This window comes from Bufo gargarizans, chromosome 8 (genome assembly GCF_014858855.1).
Source record: "Bufo gargarizans isolate SCDJY-AF-19 chromosome 8, ASM1485885v1, whole genome shotgun sequence".
Classification (NCBI taxonomy): Eukaryota; Metazoa; Chordata; class Amphibia; order Anura; family Bufonidae; genus Bufo; species Bufo gargarizans.
In genome coordinates, this window is record NC_058087.1 from 37816780 (window position 1) to 37833749 (window position 16970).

General features: G+C 45.6%; 1 protein-coding gene across 2 annotated transcripts in view; it reads right to left on the reverse strand.

Annotated features, from left to right (window-relative positions):
• Positions 1-16258, reverse strand: part of DCAF17 (DDB1 and CUL4 associated factor 17) — a 38241-nt gene extending 21983 nt beyond the window's left edge. Inside the window, exons 1-5 of one of the 2 annotated variants that reach the window (XM_044304350.1) lie at positions 16085-16258; positions 14322-14599; positions 6049-6152; positions 1184-1274; positions 348-484 (exon numbers count right to left, since the gene is read on the reverse strand). In XM_044304350.1, coding sequence (XP_044160285.1) covers positions 348-484; positions 1184-1274; positions 6049-6152; positions 14322-14498 — 509 coding nt within the window. In that variant the 5' untranslated portion in view covers positions 14499-14599; positions 16085-16258. Of the gene's footprint in view, positions 1-347; positions 485-1183; positions 1275-6033; positions 6153-14321; positions 14600-16084 lie in introns of those variants that run through there. The other variant, XM_044304351.1, reaches the window with a different exon arrangement.
• Positions 16259-16970: the final 712 nt, after the last annotated feature.

Below are 16970 nucleotides of genomic sequence, written 5' to 3' on the forward strand. Positions count from 1 at the left end.
TTATCGAGTGTTATAATGCTCAATCAACATGAATGGGATGCTTTACATGTTTCATCCTTTACCTTGTACTATTGTGCATGAATATATTGTAGATGTGCATTGTCATTTATATATTCTTTAATAAATATACAATTATAAAAAAAAAAACAGCAGTAGCAAAAAAAATAAAGCATACGTGTTTTATATTTCCCAGACTTTCTGTAGCTGCCATTTTTTACAGTAAATAACGCACCATAAAAATAATTCCTGTGCTAAAAATGCTGAAAAAAAAAATGTGAGTGTGCAGAAAAACGCCACTAAAAACCTGTGTGTGAATGCTGCCTGTTATAGATATTTTGCTGGGTTACCTGAATTTTCTGTACGATCCAAGGTAGACCCTCTGTAGAGTTTCCCCAGTATCAGCAGCAATACGAAGCAACCAGTTGTGGCCAGTCACAGCAATGAGTGAAGGAGTATAGTCGGAAGCCGTAGCAAGAGGTTCCCCCTGAAGAGCAAGATCAAATTGGAAATCCCACCTTCAATATTAAAGAGGTTGTCTCATCTAAGACACTGAATATCATTGGGATATGCCATGAATGTCAGATAGGTGCAGGTACGTTGAAGTGACGGGGAGCGCAAGAGCGCCACCCTCCATTCACCGCTATGGGTGTTCCAACAATAGCTGGCTTGGCTATTTCCGGCAGTCCCATATAGATCAATGGAGAGGTGGCAGTGCATGTGCGGTGTGCTCTCCATTCACCACTATGGGAATTCCGAAAATAGCCTGCTCAGCTACTTTTGGAACTCTTAGGCCCCTTTCACACGGGCGAGTATTCTGCGCGGATGCAATGCGTGAGTTGAACGCATTGCACCCGCACTGAATCCTGACCCATTCATTTCTATGGGGCTGTGCACATGAGCTGTGATTTTCACGCATCACTTGTGCGTTGCGGGAAAATGCGCGATTTTTCCACGCGCGTGCAAAACGCATTACAATGTTTTGCACTCGCGCGGAAAAATGGCGCATTTTCCCGCAACACAACAGCATCTTATCCGGGCAAAAAACATGGCGCCTGTGTGAAAGAGGCCTTATAGTGGTGGATGGTGAGCATCCGCGTATGCGCAATGTGCTCTCCTTCACTTTGGGGACCCTGCACTGGAGAAAGGAGCAGGACATCAAAGGGCCTGTTAGAGACGTACTCACCAATGGGCACTCACACAGCATCGCATCTTCAATTTTCTCTGACATTACACATCTGGGCATTTCATAAAGCATTTGTGGTTTTGTAACAATACTGTAATAAAAGTGATTAATAATAATCATTTTCTATAACTTAATACACACTTTATTTAACACAGACAAGTTTTGACATGTGCATCTGAACTTTTAACATTCTGAGAGACTAATAATAAAATCTGCTAACATGATGACTACTGTATCTCAATCTTCCAGAAACATAGGGGGTCATTTATGAAACAGGAATACGCCTAGATTAGGCGTATATCTGGCGCAGATTGCGGCGCAAAAGGTCCCTTGCACCGCAATCTGCGACTTCTCCCCACTCACACCAGGTCTAAAAAAGTGAGTGTAGCGGGGAAGGGATATGAGGCCCGTCTCATTTACAGTTTTCTACGCCTGTTTTAGGCTACTTTCACATTAGGGTTTTCAATTCTGCTATTGAAATTCGTCATAAGATCTTAATAGCGGAAGAAAATGCTTCAGTTTTGTCCCCATTCATTGTCAATGGGGACAAAACTGAACTGAACGAAACTGAATGCACCAAAATGCATTCCGTTCCATATGGTTGCGTCTGCAAGCAGCGTTTTTCTGTACGCAATGTGTTATGGAGCAAAACGGATCCGTCCTGACACACAATGTAAGTCAATGGGGATGGATCAGTTTTCTCTGTCACAATAGAAAACAGATCCGTCTCCATTGACCATTGACTTTCAATGGTGTTCTAGACGGATCTGTCATGGCTATAGAAGACATAATACAACCGTATCCGTTCATGACGGATGCATGCGGTTGTATTATTGTAACGGAAGCGTTTTTGTAGATCCATGACGGATCCACAAAAAACGCTAATGTGAAAGTAGCCTTAGACATAGAAAAGGGTCTAAATGTCAGACATCAAGAAAGCTGTCTTACATTTAGAAGCGGAGCCTCTTCATAACTCCGCCACCTATAGTGGATATTAAGACCAACATCTAAAACGCCGGTCTTGAAAAACATGCCTTATAATTTGCTAAAAAGAAAAAACAGCCATATTTGCTGACGCAAAGGCTGTTAAAGAGGTTGTCCCCTGATTTAAAGGGGATTTGTCACTTCTGACATGTCAGTTTTAGTAACTACTTGCATCCCTCATGTAATAATGTCACACCTGTGACAGGTGTTAGAAGGTCTGAAAGATTATCTACACATTAGTGATCTGACAGCCTCTTTTGGTTTCACTTTGTCTGTGTGTTGCTGGTATGTCCACACCTCCTGTTCAGGTGTGGATCATGTGACCTTTACCTCTCCCTATTTAGTCTGACTTTTCCCATCACTTCTTGCTTGGGATAGCTTAATTTGGTTTTGGAAGAGCTGGAGTGTGGTTCATGTTGAAGTCCTGTTCATCCATCATCCTCATCCATGTTCCGCTTGTTGTGTTTTGTATTCCCCCCCTCCCCCTGGATGTTTACTAGGCCTCAGCAAGACGCTGGTTCCTTCACCAGGGAAGGAACGGGTTGCCTCTGCCCTGTCATTACCTTTAGGGCATCCAAGGGTCACCAGGGTTTTCCAGGTTCCTGTGTATGGGTATCTCTACCATCGAGAGGTGCCCATACGGATAGGAGTTAGGGCCAGGAGCAGAATTTTATAGGTGGTGACCCTTTTCCTTTCCTAGCGATGAGGCCTAGTGTCTTTCCCATTCCTTCTTGTTATCTTTTTGTGTTTTCCCCTACTACATCCGTGACAAATAACAATTCTGGAGCATCTATTCTTATGACTCTATGTTTTGCTATTCATCTTTTATTTCTACTACGCCATTCATGATTGAATTGCCAGAAGTCTGCAATAAAGGATGCACAGACTGAGACTGGCAGCACTGACTGGAAAGTCTTGACTGTGCAGAGAGACCCCCCCCCCCCCCAAACTGGTAACACCCAGCTGGACCTTCACTGACGACTTCTGGCAATTCATCCAGCATAGAGTTATATGAATAGATGCTCCAGAATTGTTATTAAGAGGTAATGCAAGTAGTTACCAAAATGGACATGTCATGAGAGATGTCCTCTTTAAATTTAGGCCATATCCAGAAGATAGGGGATAACTGTCAGTTTGGTGGGGGGCAGTCTGCTGAGAAAAGGACCCTAGGGGTACGTGGCTCTCCTGAGGTGGACATTACTGTTTTATGGGTATGTTACTTCATGGTGTGAGGTATTTTCTTGCATAAGTGGTTGGTGCCTGCATATGCCATCTTTGGTACACTTGGCCATTCGCTATATGTTTATAGGGAGATCGCTCTTTGTATTTACTTGTTGAGATCTCTCTTCTTCATAGATTTTCTGTTCACTGACCGTGGGCACGGCGATTTAAGTGACCGATCTATATACATATATACAGTACAGACCAAAAGTTTGGACACACCTTCTCATTCAAAGAGTTTTCTTTATTTTCATGACTATGAAAATTGTAGATTCACACTGAAGGCCTCAAAACTATGAATTAACACATGTGGAATTATATACATAACAAAAAAGTGTAAAACAACTGAAAATATGTCATATTCTAGGTTCTTCAAAGTAGCCACCTTTTGCTTTGATTACTGCTTTGCACACTCTTGGCATTCTCTTGATGAGCTTCAAGAGGTAGTCACCTGAAATGGTTTTCACTTCACAGGTGTGCCCTGTCAGGTTTAATAAGTGGGATTTCTTGCCTTATAAATGGGGTTGGGACCATCAGTTGCGTTGTGGAGAAGTCAGGTGGATACACAGCTGATAGTCCTACTGAAAAGACTGTTAGAATTTGTATTATGGCAAGAAAAAAGCAGCTAAGTAAAGAAAAACGAGTGGCCATCATTACTTTAAGAAATGAAGGTCAGTCAGTCCAAAAAATTGGGAAAACTTTGAAAGTGTCCCCAAGTGCAGTCACAAAAACCATCAAGCGCTACAAAGAAACTGGCTCACATGCGGACGGCCCCAGGAAAGGAAGACCAAGAGTCACCTCTGCTGCGGAGGATAAGTTCATCCGAGTCACCAGCCTCAGAAATCGCAGGTTAACAGCAGCTCAGATTAGAGACCAGGTCAATGCCACACAGAGTTCTAGCAGCAGACATCTCTAGAACAACTGTTAAGAGGAGACTGTGTGAATCAGGCCTTCATGGTAGAATATCTGCTAGAAAACCACTGCTAAGAACAGGCAACAAGTAGAAGAGACTTGTTTGGGCTAAAGAAAACAAGGAATGGACATTAGACCAGTAGAAATCTGTGCTTTGGTCTGATGAGTCCAAATTTTAGATCTTTGGTTCCAACCACTGTATCTTTGTGCGACGCAGAAAAGGTGAACGGATGGACTCTACATGCCTGGTTCCCACCGTGAAGCATGGAGGAGGAGGAGTGATGGTGTGGGGGTGCATTGCTGGTGACACTGTTGCGGATTTATTCAAAATTGAAGGCATACTGAACCAGCATGGCTACCACAGCATCTTGCAGTGGCATGCTATTCCATCCGGTTTGCGTTTAGTTGGACCATCATTTTTTTTAAACAGGACAATGACACCAAACACACCTCCAGGCTGTGTAAGGGCTATTTGACCATGAAGGAGAGTGATGGGGTGCTGCGCCAGATGACCTGGCCTCTACAGTCACCGGACCTGAACCCAATCGAGATGGTTTGGGGTGAGCTGGACCGCAGAGTGAAGGCAAAAGGGCCAACAAGTGCTAATCATCTCTGGGAACTCCTTCAAGACTGTTGGAAGACCATTTCAGGTGACTACCTCTTGAAGCTCATCAAGAGAATGCCAAGAGTGTGCAAAGCAGTAATCAAAACAAAAGGTGGCTACTTTGAAGAACCTAGAATATGACATATTTTCAGTTGTTTCGCACTTTTTTGTTATGTATATAATTCCACATGTGTTAATTCATAGTTTTGATGCCTTCAGTGTGAATCTACAATTTTCATAGTCATGAAAATAAAGAAAACTCTTTGAATGAGAAGGTGTGTCCAAACTTTTGGTCTGTACTGTACATCTTTACTTACGGCCCCATTCTTAGGGTATCGATAGTCATTCCCTGTGCTCTTATAGAGATATGCACTTGCACTTTGATATGATCTAGATACTCGTGATACTTGTGTGATTTTTGTGTATATCAGTGTACTTAGTGTATATTCCAGCCAATTGTGGTTGCTTTATTGCCCTCTACCTACTGGTTTATTGTGTCATGTCCTCTCAGGTGTAGTCTACTTTTTTCTCTGATGTATTACATCATATATATTTTTTTATGAGAATTATTGAATAAAGTATATTTACATTTTGCTACTAAAGCCGTTTAATCTCAGTTTATCCTTTGTTTGTGTATGTTGATGTACACTGAGTGGGTACGTTACTGTAGGGTACTCTTTTCACATAGGATCACTATATGTGAATGTAAATCTATGTGTATTTTGTGACCGATATTGTTTAATCACTGAGAAAAGGACCCTATAGACTCCTAATCCTCCGCAGTTCCCAGCACTAGGCTCGGGTCCTCCCTGCTGCGATTTGGTCACATGACTGAGATCTGCCGTATACCCACCACTGCAGTCACTGGCCTCAACAGTACAGGGCACGAGACAGCTTATACTAGTGATTGGCTGCAGCAGTTACTAGGGGTATACGGCTATGCCACTACTGCAGCTATGCAAACATGGACTGGAGATGAGAACTGGTGGGGTGATTTACTGGTGGGGTGATTTACTGGCGAGTACATGATCAATGAAAACAGAAGGGAGATTAACTGACAGGAGACAGACCCTACTAACACAAGTGTGAACAAAGTCTAGATACGTGAAGATATATAGTATATACTTACGCTTACGTTAATTACCTGCTGTAACAACAGCCAAAGTTAGCAAAATAAATTCTTCCGTTTACGTAGTTGATAGAGGACTTGGACTGCTTAGACCAGACTTTCTTAAAAGTAGTTTTTTTCTGAAAGACAAGAATTTATATTTTTATATATTTTTTTTTTTTATTGCCACCATAAAACATTTTATTGGTTGTAGATGTCAATATTTGTTTGTTTCCATTCCTTTTCCTCTGTTTGAGTATTACCATAAATCCATTACTGACATGAATGCTCAAAAAAAAATAATATAAGCTCTGAAACATTTCTAGATGACAGGATCCATAGGGAAACCTCCGCTTGTGGATGCAAGATGGGAAGCTTTTGTCTAAACTGTAAAGAGGACCTGTCGCCTCTCCTGACATGTCTGTTTTAGTAACTACTTGCATTAACCATGTAATAACAATTCTGGAGCATCTATTCCTACTACTCAATGTTGTGCCAATCCTCTATTATTTCTGATAGAGGTTATGTACGAATTCCTGGCAGGTCCAGATGGGTGGTACTAGTTGGGGGTATGTCCCTGCACAGTCTGACATTATCCAGGCAGTGCTGCCAGTGTCACACTTTGCAGGGACACCCCCAACTAGTAACTTCCATCCGGACCTTCATTGCAAACTGCTAGTAATTAATTCAAAACTTCTAGCAGGAAAAATAAAAGGTATGGCATAAGAATAGAGGCTCCAGAATTGTTGCTATATGAGGAATACAAGTGGTTTTTAAAACAGACATGTCAGGAGAGGCGACAGGTCTTCTATAACCTAAGGCTACTTTCACATCAGCGTTTTTCCTTTCCGGTATTGAGATCTATCATAGGATCTCAAAACCGGAGAAAAACGCTTCAGTTTTGTCCCCATTCATTGTCAACGGGGACAAAACTGAACTTAACCGAGTGCACCAGAATGCATTCCGTTCCGTTGCGTTCCCATGACGCACACAAAAGCACTGCAAACTGCGTTTTTGAGTGCATCAAGGGTTACTGAGCTAGACGGATCCATCATGAAAATAGGATTTTTTGTGCTTACCTGTAAAATCCTCTTCTTGAGTTCATTGGAAGACCATGGGTATAGCTGCTGCCAGTAGGAGGCGACACTAAGGAAAAAAAGTGTTTGCTCCTCCTCCCAGCTATACCCCTCCTGCAGACACTGAGCTAATCAGTTTGTACAAAAGCAGTAGGAGCAGCCAGGGGAAGCAAACAATAAAAAGGAAGAAACCCGGAGATGGGTCATCATCAAGAACCAGAAGGACCCATCTAGGAGAACCAGCAATGTACATACAGGGTGGGAGCTGTGTCCCCCAATGAACTCAGTGAGAAAAGGATTTTACAGGTAAGCACAAAAATCCTATTTTCTCCCTTGTATCATTGGGGACACAGAAAACCATGGGACGTTAAAGAGCAGCACCATGGAGAGGGAATAAGAACAGAACGAATCCAAGGCCGGTCCTAAGGCCCTGCACAGAAAAGCAGGGGAAAGACACACCAGGAACCCTGAAAAGGGACAGGAAGACCGATTCCCCGGAAGGCCAGCCAAAGAGCGGCTGAATACGCAGAGGTTCAGGCTGGGCAGAAGAAAGAACATCCCAGGGAATATAAGTCACGGCTTAGGAGACTTCAGAAGAAGTGGAGAGCACACAGAATATTCACAAGATGGACAAGAATAAAGACAAGTCAATCACCAGAAGCAACAGAGCGATTGCGGAAGATACAGGAGCGAAATACATAGCCTGGTTCCAGAGGACTGCTAAGAAGTGATGCCCATGGATCAAAACCCCAGGGGAAAAAAATAAAAATAAAAACTCAGTGGAATACTGATTGGAAGAAGACGAACAGAAAATGGCATCTGGATATCAAGGGCCAAAGAACTGCAGATGTGACAAAACTTGCCCCCCATGGGGTAAGAAGAAATACGGATGCCCGAAGGCAAAGGCCCCACACACCATAGCGGACTGCCAGAAGAGAATAACACTCCAGCGGGGTCATGACGAACAAATCAGGGCTAGAGAACCTGCAAGTCAGGCATGAGAATGGCCCACAAGAAAAAAATTCTTGAGGGAGTGGAGAAACCCAAAGGGAACAAGGCAGTGGAACTGACCCAAAATTGCCAAAAAAATTGGGGAGTAACCTGACAGGGAAAGAGTGTCCTCCGGGATCAAAAATGTCCCCTTCAGACCTACGGCCAAGGGGGTTTCTTCATAAGACTGTTCACCAAGGAAAACGCTAATGTGGTAAATTCCAAAACAAGAGAGGAGAGAAGCCGTCTGATACTCCATGGATGGCAGCCTGAACTGGCAGACCTAAACGGAAGCTGCAGAAAGGAACCAAAGATAGGAAAAATACTGCGCCAGGAAGGGAGTGTGGACGCCGAACGCCACAAAGCCCCAGAAAAAAAAAAACTGTAACAGAACAAACACCACCCGCGCAGGTACCCCACTGCAGAAAGGGGGCATACGAGAACCAAATGCTGATGCTGTCACCGTAGTCACCGCTCGCCGCAATCCGGTACATGTAAAGGTAACAAGGCACTAAGCCAGCGCTATAGAAATCGGTAGGTTATACCAGGTACAGAAAACATACTAATGGCCAGTAGAAGTGAGCAAACCCCTCAGCCGCAGCGTGTCATGGCAGAACATAAGTAAAGTGCCCCCTGTAGAAGAAGGAAATGTAGACCCGATCACAACTACAACTAGCGAGAAGGCACCATGCCTAGGAGGAATGCTGTGTAGATACCGCCGGAATGCCAGGGCCGATGCTTCACATGGAGGAAGGGGATGTGGAGAAAACCATAAATGTAGTGTCTCCCGCCCATGCGTCAGGTAAGCCGCAGTTGAAGGATGAACGCAAAAATTCCTCCTGGGAAGGGTCCCCGCAGTAGTAGCTATGGAACCGGAGTAGCCAAAATATCTATGGGCAGCGCAAAGACTGCCTCACAGGAGGGAGGCGATGGCAACAACTATGGCCTTTAGGGTCAGAGGAGAGACTCCACCTGAAAATGAGGACAACAGCAATAGCCACCAAGAATTGGTGCTAGCGCAACACTACACCTGAGAAGGAAGAAAACTGGCACTCAGTGCAGACGTTCCACCTACGGAAGGAGTGTGGACGCTGGGCGTGCCAATGACAATCAACCTCACAGGGACCCAAGGCACGGGGAAAGGTATGAGGTATACCAACGGCCTGTTAGAACTACAGGCCGACCTGGAAGACAGAGGCTGCCACTTAGGCGCCAGACACCAATCCAAACTAAGACTAAGACTATCTGAGGAAGAGGGTAGTGTGAAGCAGTCACAGTATCCAGCAGTAAATACCACCTATGACGGGGGATAAGGCAATTGTAGGTACCATGTCTAGCCAATAGGCCACCCATGGAACGGGATGCCATGCAACAAGGAACAAATGAGAGTAGTCACGGTAGACAATGTTGAAGCAATTACTCCACCCAAGAAATACGGATAATGTAATAGGAGGAACAGTTTCCAGTGGTAGTGGAATTACTCTGCTGACAGAAAGAGGGGAACCAAAAAGATAAACAGGGTCTACTGGTAGTGCAACTACTCGGTCAATGGGGAGGAGGGTAATGCTACAGGATCTCTAGCACGCAATTGTGGTGCAACTAATCTCCCAATAGAAGGGGGAAAGCAGACAGGACAGGAGATATCCAGTAGGAGAGCAATTACTCCGCCTGCGGAGGGGTTAATGCAACAGGATGTATGGAGTCCGGTGGAAGTGCAATACCCCGCCTAAGGAAGGAGGGTGATGCGATAGTCTGTCCAGGATCCAGTGATAGTGCAATTACTCTATAGGAGGATAATACTACAGGAACTACAGTATGTGACTGCAGTGCAACTAAACCACCTGTATAAGGGGGAAAACCGACAGGACAGATGATATCCAGCATTAGTGCAATCACTCCGCCTGCGTAGGGAGCAATGCAACAGGACGTATGGTATCCGGTGGAAGTGCAATTACTCAGTCTAAGGAAGGAGGGTAATGTGACAGTCTGTACAGGATCCAGAGGTAGTGCAATTACTCTATAGAAGGAGGGTAATGCTACAGAATGTACAGTACCCAGAGTAAGTGCAAATACTCTCACTATGGAAGGAGGGTAATGCTACCGGAAGCATAAGATCCAGTGGTAGTGCAACTACGCCGCCTCTGGAAGGAGGGTAACGCTACTGGATGTACGGTATCCAGTGGTGGTATAAATATTACGCCCATGGAAAAAGGGCAATGCTACCAGACGTATAGGAACCAACGGGATGTAAACACTCCGCCGATAGAGGATTACTCTGCCCATGGAAAGAGGATAATGCTACGGGCCGTACAGTATCCAGTGGGGGTGCAATTACTCCTACGGAAGGAGAGTAATGGCACTGGCTGTACAGTATCCAGTGGTAGTGCTATTACGCTGCCTATGGAAGGAAGATAATGCAATGGGCTGTGCAGTATCCAGTGGTAGAGCAAGTACACCGCCTAGGAAGGAGGGTAATGCTACAGGCTGTACGGCATCCAGTGCAAGGGCAATTACTCTGCCTATGCTACAGGTAGTACAGCAGCCAGTGGTAGTGCAAGTACTCCGCCTACGGAAGGAGGGTAATGCTACAGAATGTACAGAGTCCAGTGGTGAGCGCACATATTCCGCCTAAGGAGGGAAGGTAATGTGACAGGACTCACGAAACTCAGTGGTAGTGTAACTACTCCACCTATAGAAGGAGGGTAAGCTACAGGGAGTGCGGTATCCAGCTATAGTGCCAGGATTCCGCTTACGCTATAGGACGTATGTATCCAGCGGTAGGGTAAAGAAATTCTGCCTACAAAATGGCGTGGGAACTCAGTTCAGAAGGACCAAATAGCTCCAAGGGTTAATAATATATAAATATATAGTTGTTGTTTTTTTTGTTAGTTTTTTTTACATACACCTCAATTCTAACAAAACAGAGCTAGGGGAACTGAACCCACATCCGTCTAATGACCAGCACTGTAAGCCTCAGCAGAGAGCCCAGTAAGCCCTTTCCTCAGCACAGTAGTACTGAGGCAAGGAAGGGGTTAAGCAGAAGGCAGGGGCGGAGCCTATTGGGCAGCTGGTGGGGCGAAGGCATGGGTGCGAAGTTTTCACGCTCTGAAAATCCCGCTGCAGAAACACGCTGGGAGATGCAGCCTAGTAGACCGCAGAGCCGGGGTCTCGAGTACAGGCGGGCCGACCGGAAGAAGTTCCGGTTGGGGCGGCGATGTAGGAAGGGAGCGGAGTGCACTGGGAAACAAGGAGGCCAGGAGCGGACATACCAATGCTCAGAGTAGAAAAGCGGCGGCCGCCGAAGGAGACATGCGACCGCCTGAAATGGCTCGCAGGGCGTGGATGGGGTCGGGGACCGGAGGTCAGAACAAGGCGGTGATTCACCAGATACAGGGGCCAAGGTCTAGGAGAAACAACATATATTCCTGTGTTCACTTAGGCTGGGTTCAGACCTGAGCGTTTTAGCTGGGTTCAGACCTGAGCGTTCGCGATGGAGCGCTCTGTATGCGCGATTGTACCGGAGTTTGCAATCGCGCATACAGAGACAAGCAAACGCCCATTGTCGCGCGTTCCCGGAAGTCTATGTACGGGAACGCGCGACAAGACGCCCCAAAGAAGCTCATGTACTTCTTGGGGCGTCGGGCGTTTTACAGCGCGATCGTACGTGCTGTAAAACGCTCAGGTGAGAACCATGCCGATAGGGAATCATTGGTTCTTGCCTGTTGAGCGTTTTACAGAGCGTAGGAACGCGCTGTAAAACGCTCAGGTCTGAACCCAGCCTTAGAGAACACAGGAGAAGGGGGAGGCAGGGGAGGTAGGTAATATACTTACCCAGACGGTTTCTGCCCACCCTGATTCCAGCAGTGTCACCTTCCTCAGTGTGCTGCCCCTTGGGGAGGGCGGCTACAACGGTAACAGGGGGGACAGTAGTAGCCAAGGTGACACTGTAGCTGGCTGGTAACAGCGGATTTGAGATCCACTGTTCCTCCTTGTCTTCCAAAGGTGGGGAACAAGCAGCAGGCTTGAGGACCCGCTAGTCTTCCCCCTCAACTGTGGGAAAAACAGGTGGCGAGAGCCCACCGCAGCCCGAACCTAAAAAAGAAAAGAAAAAAACTTTGGCAGACCTGCAGAAAAAAAAATGTCATCCTCCTACGGACACTAAGCTAAAACTGATTAGCTCAGTGTCTGCAGGAGGGGTATAGCTGGGAGGAGGAGCTAACACTTTTTTGCTTAGTGTCGCCTCCTAGTGGCAGCAGCTATACCCATGGTTTTCTGTGTCCCCCAATGATACGAGCGAGAAACACAATTTAAGTCAACAGTGCCGGATCAATTTTTTTGGACACTAATAAAAACTGATCCGGCGCCCATTGACTTAGGCCTCATGCACACGACCGTTGTGTGCATCCGCGTCTGTTCCGTCATTTTTAACAGTTTAACGGAGGTCCCATTGATTTCTATGGAGCTGTGAAAAAAAACTGATAGTCCTCAGTTTTTTCTCCGCGTACGTGATCCGTCAATCCAGTCCGTAAAAAAAAATATAACCTGTCCTATTCTTGTCAGTGGAAAACGGAGGACGGACCCATTCAAGTCAATGGGTCCGTCAAAAAAAACGGATGCACAACTGGTAAGGCTACTTTCACACTAGCGTTCGGGCGGATCCGTTCTGAACGGATCCGCTCATAATAATGCAGACGGAGGCTCCGTTCAGAACGGATCCGTCTGCATTATTTTTAGCATATAACAGCTAAGTGTGAAAATAGCCTCGTACGGATCCGCTTGAAGATTGAGCCATATTGTGGCATCTTCAAACGGATCCGTCCCCATTGACTTACATTGTAAGTCTGGACGGATCCGCACGCCTCCGCACGGCCAGGCGGACACCCGACCGCTGCAAGCAGCGTTCAGCTGTCCGCCTGTCCGTGCGGAGGCGAGCGGAGCGGAGGCTGAACGCCGCCAGACTGATGCAGTCTGAGCGGATCCGCTCCATTCAGACTGCATCAGGGCTGGACGGCTGCGTTCGGGTCCGCTCGTGAGCTCCTTCAAACGGAGCTCACGAGCGGACCAGCGAACGCTAGTGTGAAAGGAGCCTTAGTCATCCGTGTCAGTGTCCGTTTTTTTCTACAAGACCTTGGTGCAATAAAATTACACTTTTCATTAACATTCCTTTTTGTTCCCGTCAGACAAAAAAAAAGGAAGACACAAGGAAACACAACTGAAGCAAAATCGGACACGGACCACTGAAGCCAAATCACTGACAGTGAAAAAACACTGTCGTGTGCATGAGGCCTTACAACGGATTTAGTGCCGGATACGTCTTGTTCATTTGGGAGACCGGATCCATTCTGAACAGATGCAGACGGTTGTATTATATACTGGATGCGGTTTTTTTTCTGATCCCCTGACGGACCCAGCAAAAACGCAGATGTGAAAGTAGCCTTAGAGACATGTTGGGTGGGTTTCAGCTAGGATGACCCCAGTTTTGGATGTGTTTACAGAAGATGCAATAGTCTTGATATTATCTGGACTTCTCTCTATACCGAGAGTCTATTCCCATCTCGATATGAGAAACCCATCCCAGTATACAGACAAACACAGCCATAGTTCCCATTGACTCATTTTTACTGTAGATGGTGCTTTCTATACAGGAGGCTGCCCCAAAGAAAACATATGCTAAACTGTGCACATACTTCCCTTTACCATTGAGGTCAATATCCCCTGTATATAATACAGTATCAAATGTCAAACATGGAGAATACTCCCAACCTACACTACGCATGAGATCTGAGCAGGTAAAAAAGGATCCTAAGGGCTCATACACGACCTTATTTTCTTTGTGTGTCAGTTCCCTTTTTTTTTTTGCGGACCGTATACGGAACCATTAATTTGAATGGGTCTGCAAAAAAAAAAAAGGAAGTTACTCCGTGTGCATTCCGTGTCCGTATGTCCATTCCGCAAAAGAATAGAACATGTCCTATTATTGTCCGCATTATGGACAAGGATAGTACTGTTCTATTAGGGGTCAGCTGTTCCGTTCCGCAAAATATAGAATGCACACGGACATCATCTGTATTTTTTGTGGATCCGTGTTTTGCGGACAGCAAAATACATACAGTCGTGTGCAGGAGCCCTAAGGCACATGTTCATGAAGACGCCCATCATGATCAGGACATTAGACCGCCAGACCCTGGACTATCTTGTGTAATACATTCCAGTAAAGAGCGAACGCTGCAGCAGTCACATTACCTTGCAGACAATTTTCCTTAAAATATCCATGTTGATCCTGTAATGACTGTAGGAGGCTCTTGGGAAGGACCCCAGGGACCTCCTGCTGGTGAGGAGACAGACATTCTTCACAGTCCAGAGTCTCCTGCGTGTCCTTAGCGGCGCTGCGCTGGTGTGCGGCCTGGCGTCAGTGCTCATGGCGGCTCAGGGAGTAACAGTAATGGGGCTTAAATTCTGTAACTGGAATGCGGCTCTGTGATCTCAGGTCTTCAGCACCAGGCAGAGGGTTCAGGAGGCCTCTATAGAGGTAAAACGTCTGGTTATCAACAGTATGGCAAAGGATTACATAAAAAATACATAGATAGTCCAGCTAAAAAACAAAACAGATCACAGTAAATATCTGTCTGGGAGTTTTCCACCTATGGTTAGTGGTTAATTCTTGTATTCAGCCCTATCCTATAAGAACACATGTGACCGTGCTCCAATCGCCTCTGTTGCTAGGGCGTTCCTACATTCAGCTACACTGTGTGGTCCTATCCTGCTAGTTTCTGGCAAAGCTGGATGACAACCGGCAGCAAATTTATTGCAGATATGTTTGTGAATGAAAACAGATTTATTAAAGGGCATCTGTCAGCAGCTTTGTACCTATGACACTGGCTGACCCGTTACATGTGCACTTGGCAGCTGAAGACATCTGTATTGGCCCCATGTTCATATGTGCCCGCATTGCTGAGAAAAATTATGTTTTACTATATGCAAATGAGCCTCTAGGAGCAATGGGGGTGTTGACATTACACCTAAAGGCTCTGCTCTCTCTGCAACAGCAGATACGTTCATAAATGAAACTGCAGCACTCTCCAGTCTTGATTCTTTCGAAATGTATTCACCAATACTTTGCGACGTTTCGATCTGTGTGATCTTTCTCAAACAACACAGTAAGGAACGATATTTATTTTTCTGTTGTGCTGCTACAATTTTTCTTTTTTCTCTCTGCAACTGCTGCACCCTCTGCACTTTGATTGACAGGACCAGGCGTGTTGATGTTTATACTGCATAGCTTTGGCAATCAAAGTGCAGAGGGCACGGCAGTTGCCGAGAGAGCTGAGCCTTTAGGTGTAATGTCAACGCCCCCATTGCTCCTAGAGGCTCATTTGCATATAGTAAAACTTTATTTTTCTCAGCAATGGGGACACTTATGAACATGGGACCAACACAGATGCCTTCAGCTGCCAAGTGCACATGTAACAGGTCAGCCAGTGTCATAGGTACAAAACTGCTGACAGATGCCCTTTAAAATCTCTCTGTCATAGGCTGCAGATTTTCAGCTTGGAAATCTGGGCGATAATTTTGCAACATTTCTGAATGTGACGCAGAGAAATTTACTATATACATATAGCCATATAATAGCACCCATAGAAATCTATGGAGCCTAGCGTACCTCTATATGCCTCAGATACAGCAGCGCAGATTTTCCAAGAAATCTATGAAAAAAAGCATGTCCTATCAGATATCTCCCTGGAAGCTTTGCTTATATGGCGCCATATGGCGGCACGGTGTCTACAGCTGCATCATACAGGAGGAAGGTTCATGCCATTTGTGTGAAGCCTTATTATGTAGACCCTATAGGTTCCCAATACTATTTATTGAAGTTTTTTTTTCCTTTGCTATTTCCCTTTATAGATGTATGCTATCTACAAAAAGCAGCATTTTCCAGACTTGCACAGCCTTCTATTATGCACACGGGCAGTCACATAACATACATGTAAAGCAGCATTATTACTCACTTCTTCCCACCGCACACACATTTGAATGGTTGCTGGTGAAGAGCACTGAGCACTTGGCCACACAGGTTGTTTTTCCTGGTTTCTCAGTCACTGATGGGATTTGTAGTCCTTTACCGCCGTGCGGTCCGTTGGACGAGCGAGGTAGCAGACTACATTGCCCAGCATGCATTGCGGCCGCGGGGAGGATTTTAGCGGTTGCACAGTTCCGTTGAGAGCGCAGTGCAGGACAGGTTGCTGCCCTGGCTGTTGTCTGTCAGCCTCCGTGTCCAGCTGTTCTTGTGAATTCAGAGCTGTACAAGAAATTTATATTAAACTGAAATGTATTTTGTATGTAATAGACCTAGTAGCCTGCATTTACAAACACACACACATGGCTATGGTCAATATCTGTGCCTCTAATATAGCTCTAGATTAGACAATTGCTTATAAAGCAATTGCTTAATGTCTTCTTACATGCTTAATGTGCACATTTTAGATTTATGGAAGCGGAATCCATAACGAAATTCTTAGAGAGCCCAAACCTTGTACGCCGAACATGAAAACACAAGTTCACTCAGCACTAATGAACAGGTTACTTCTTTTTTTCCACAGTATTGGTGACTGGGGAAAAAAACCTGTCAGCTGTTTGAGAAGGCGCTCCTGTGAGCTCCATGGCCTTCTATGTGCTCACCAAGCACAGCGCCGGACATTGTGTAGCGGCTCAGCCCCATTGACGTGAGCGGGGCTGAGCTGCGGTGGCTATTTCCCTTAGGGCTTACTTTTACTAAAAATGGCTCCCGCTGTGTCATCCGCATGCCCCAAGATCTACCAGCTTTGCCACCTATTACCACAGTGGACTGTCCAACGGATATTCCGAAGATCAGGGGTTGCAAGTATTCCACAGAAG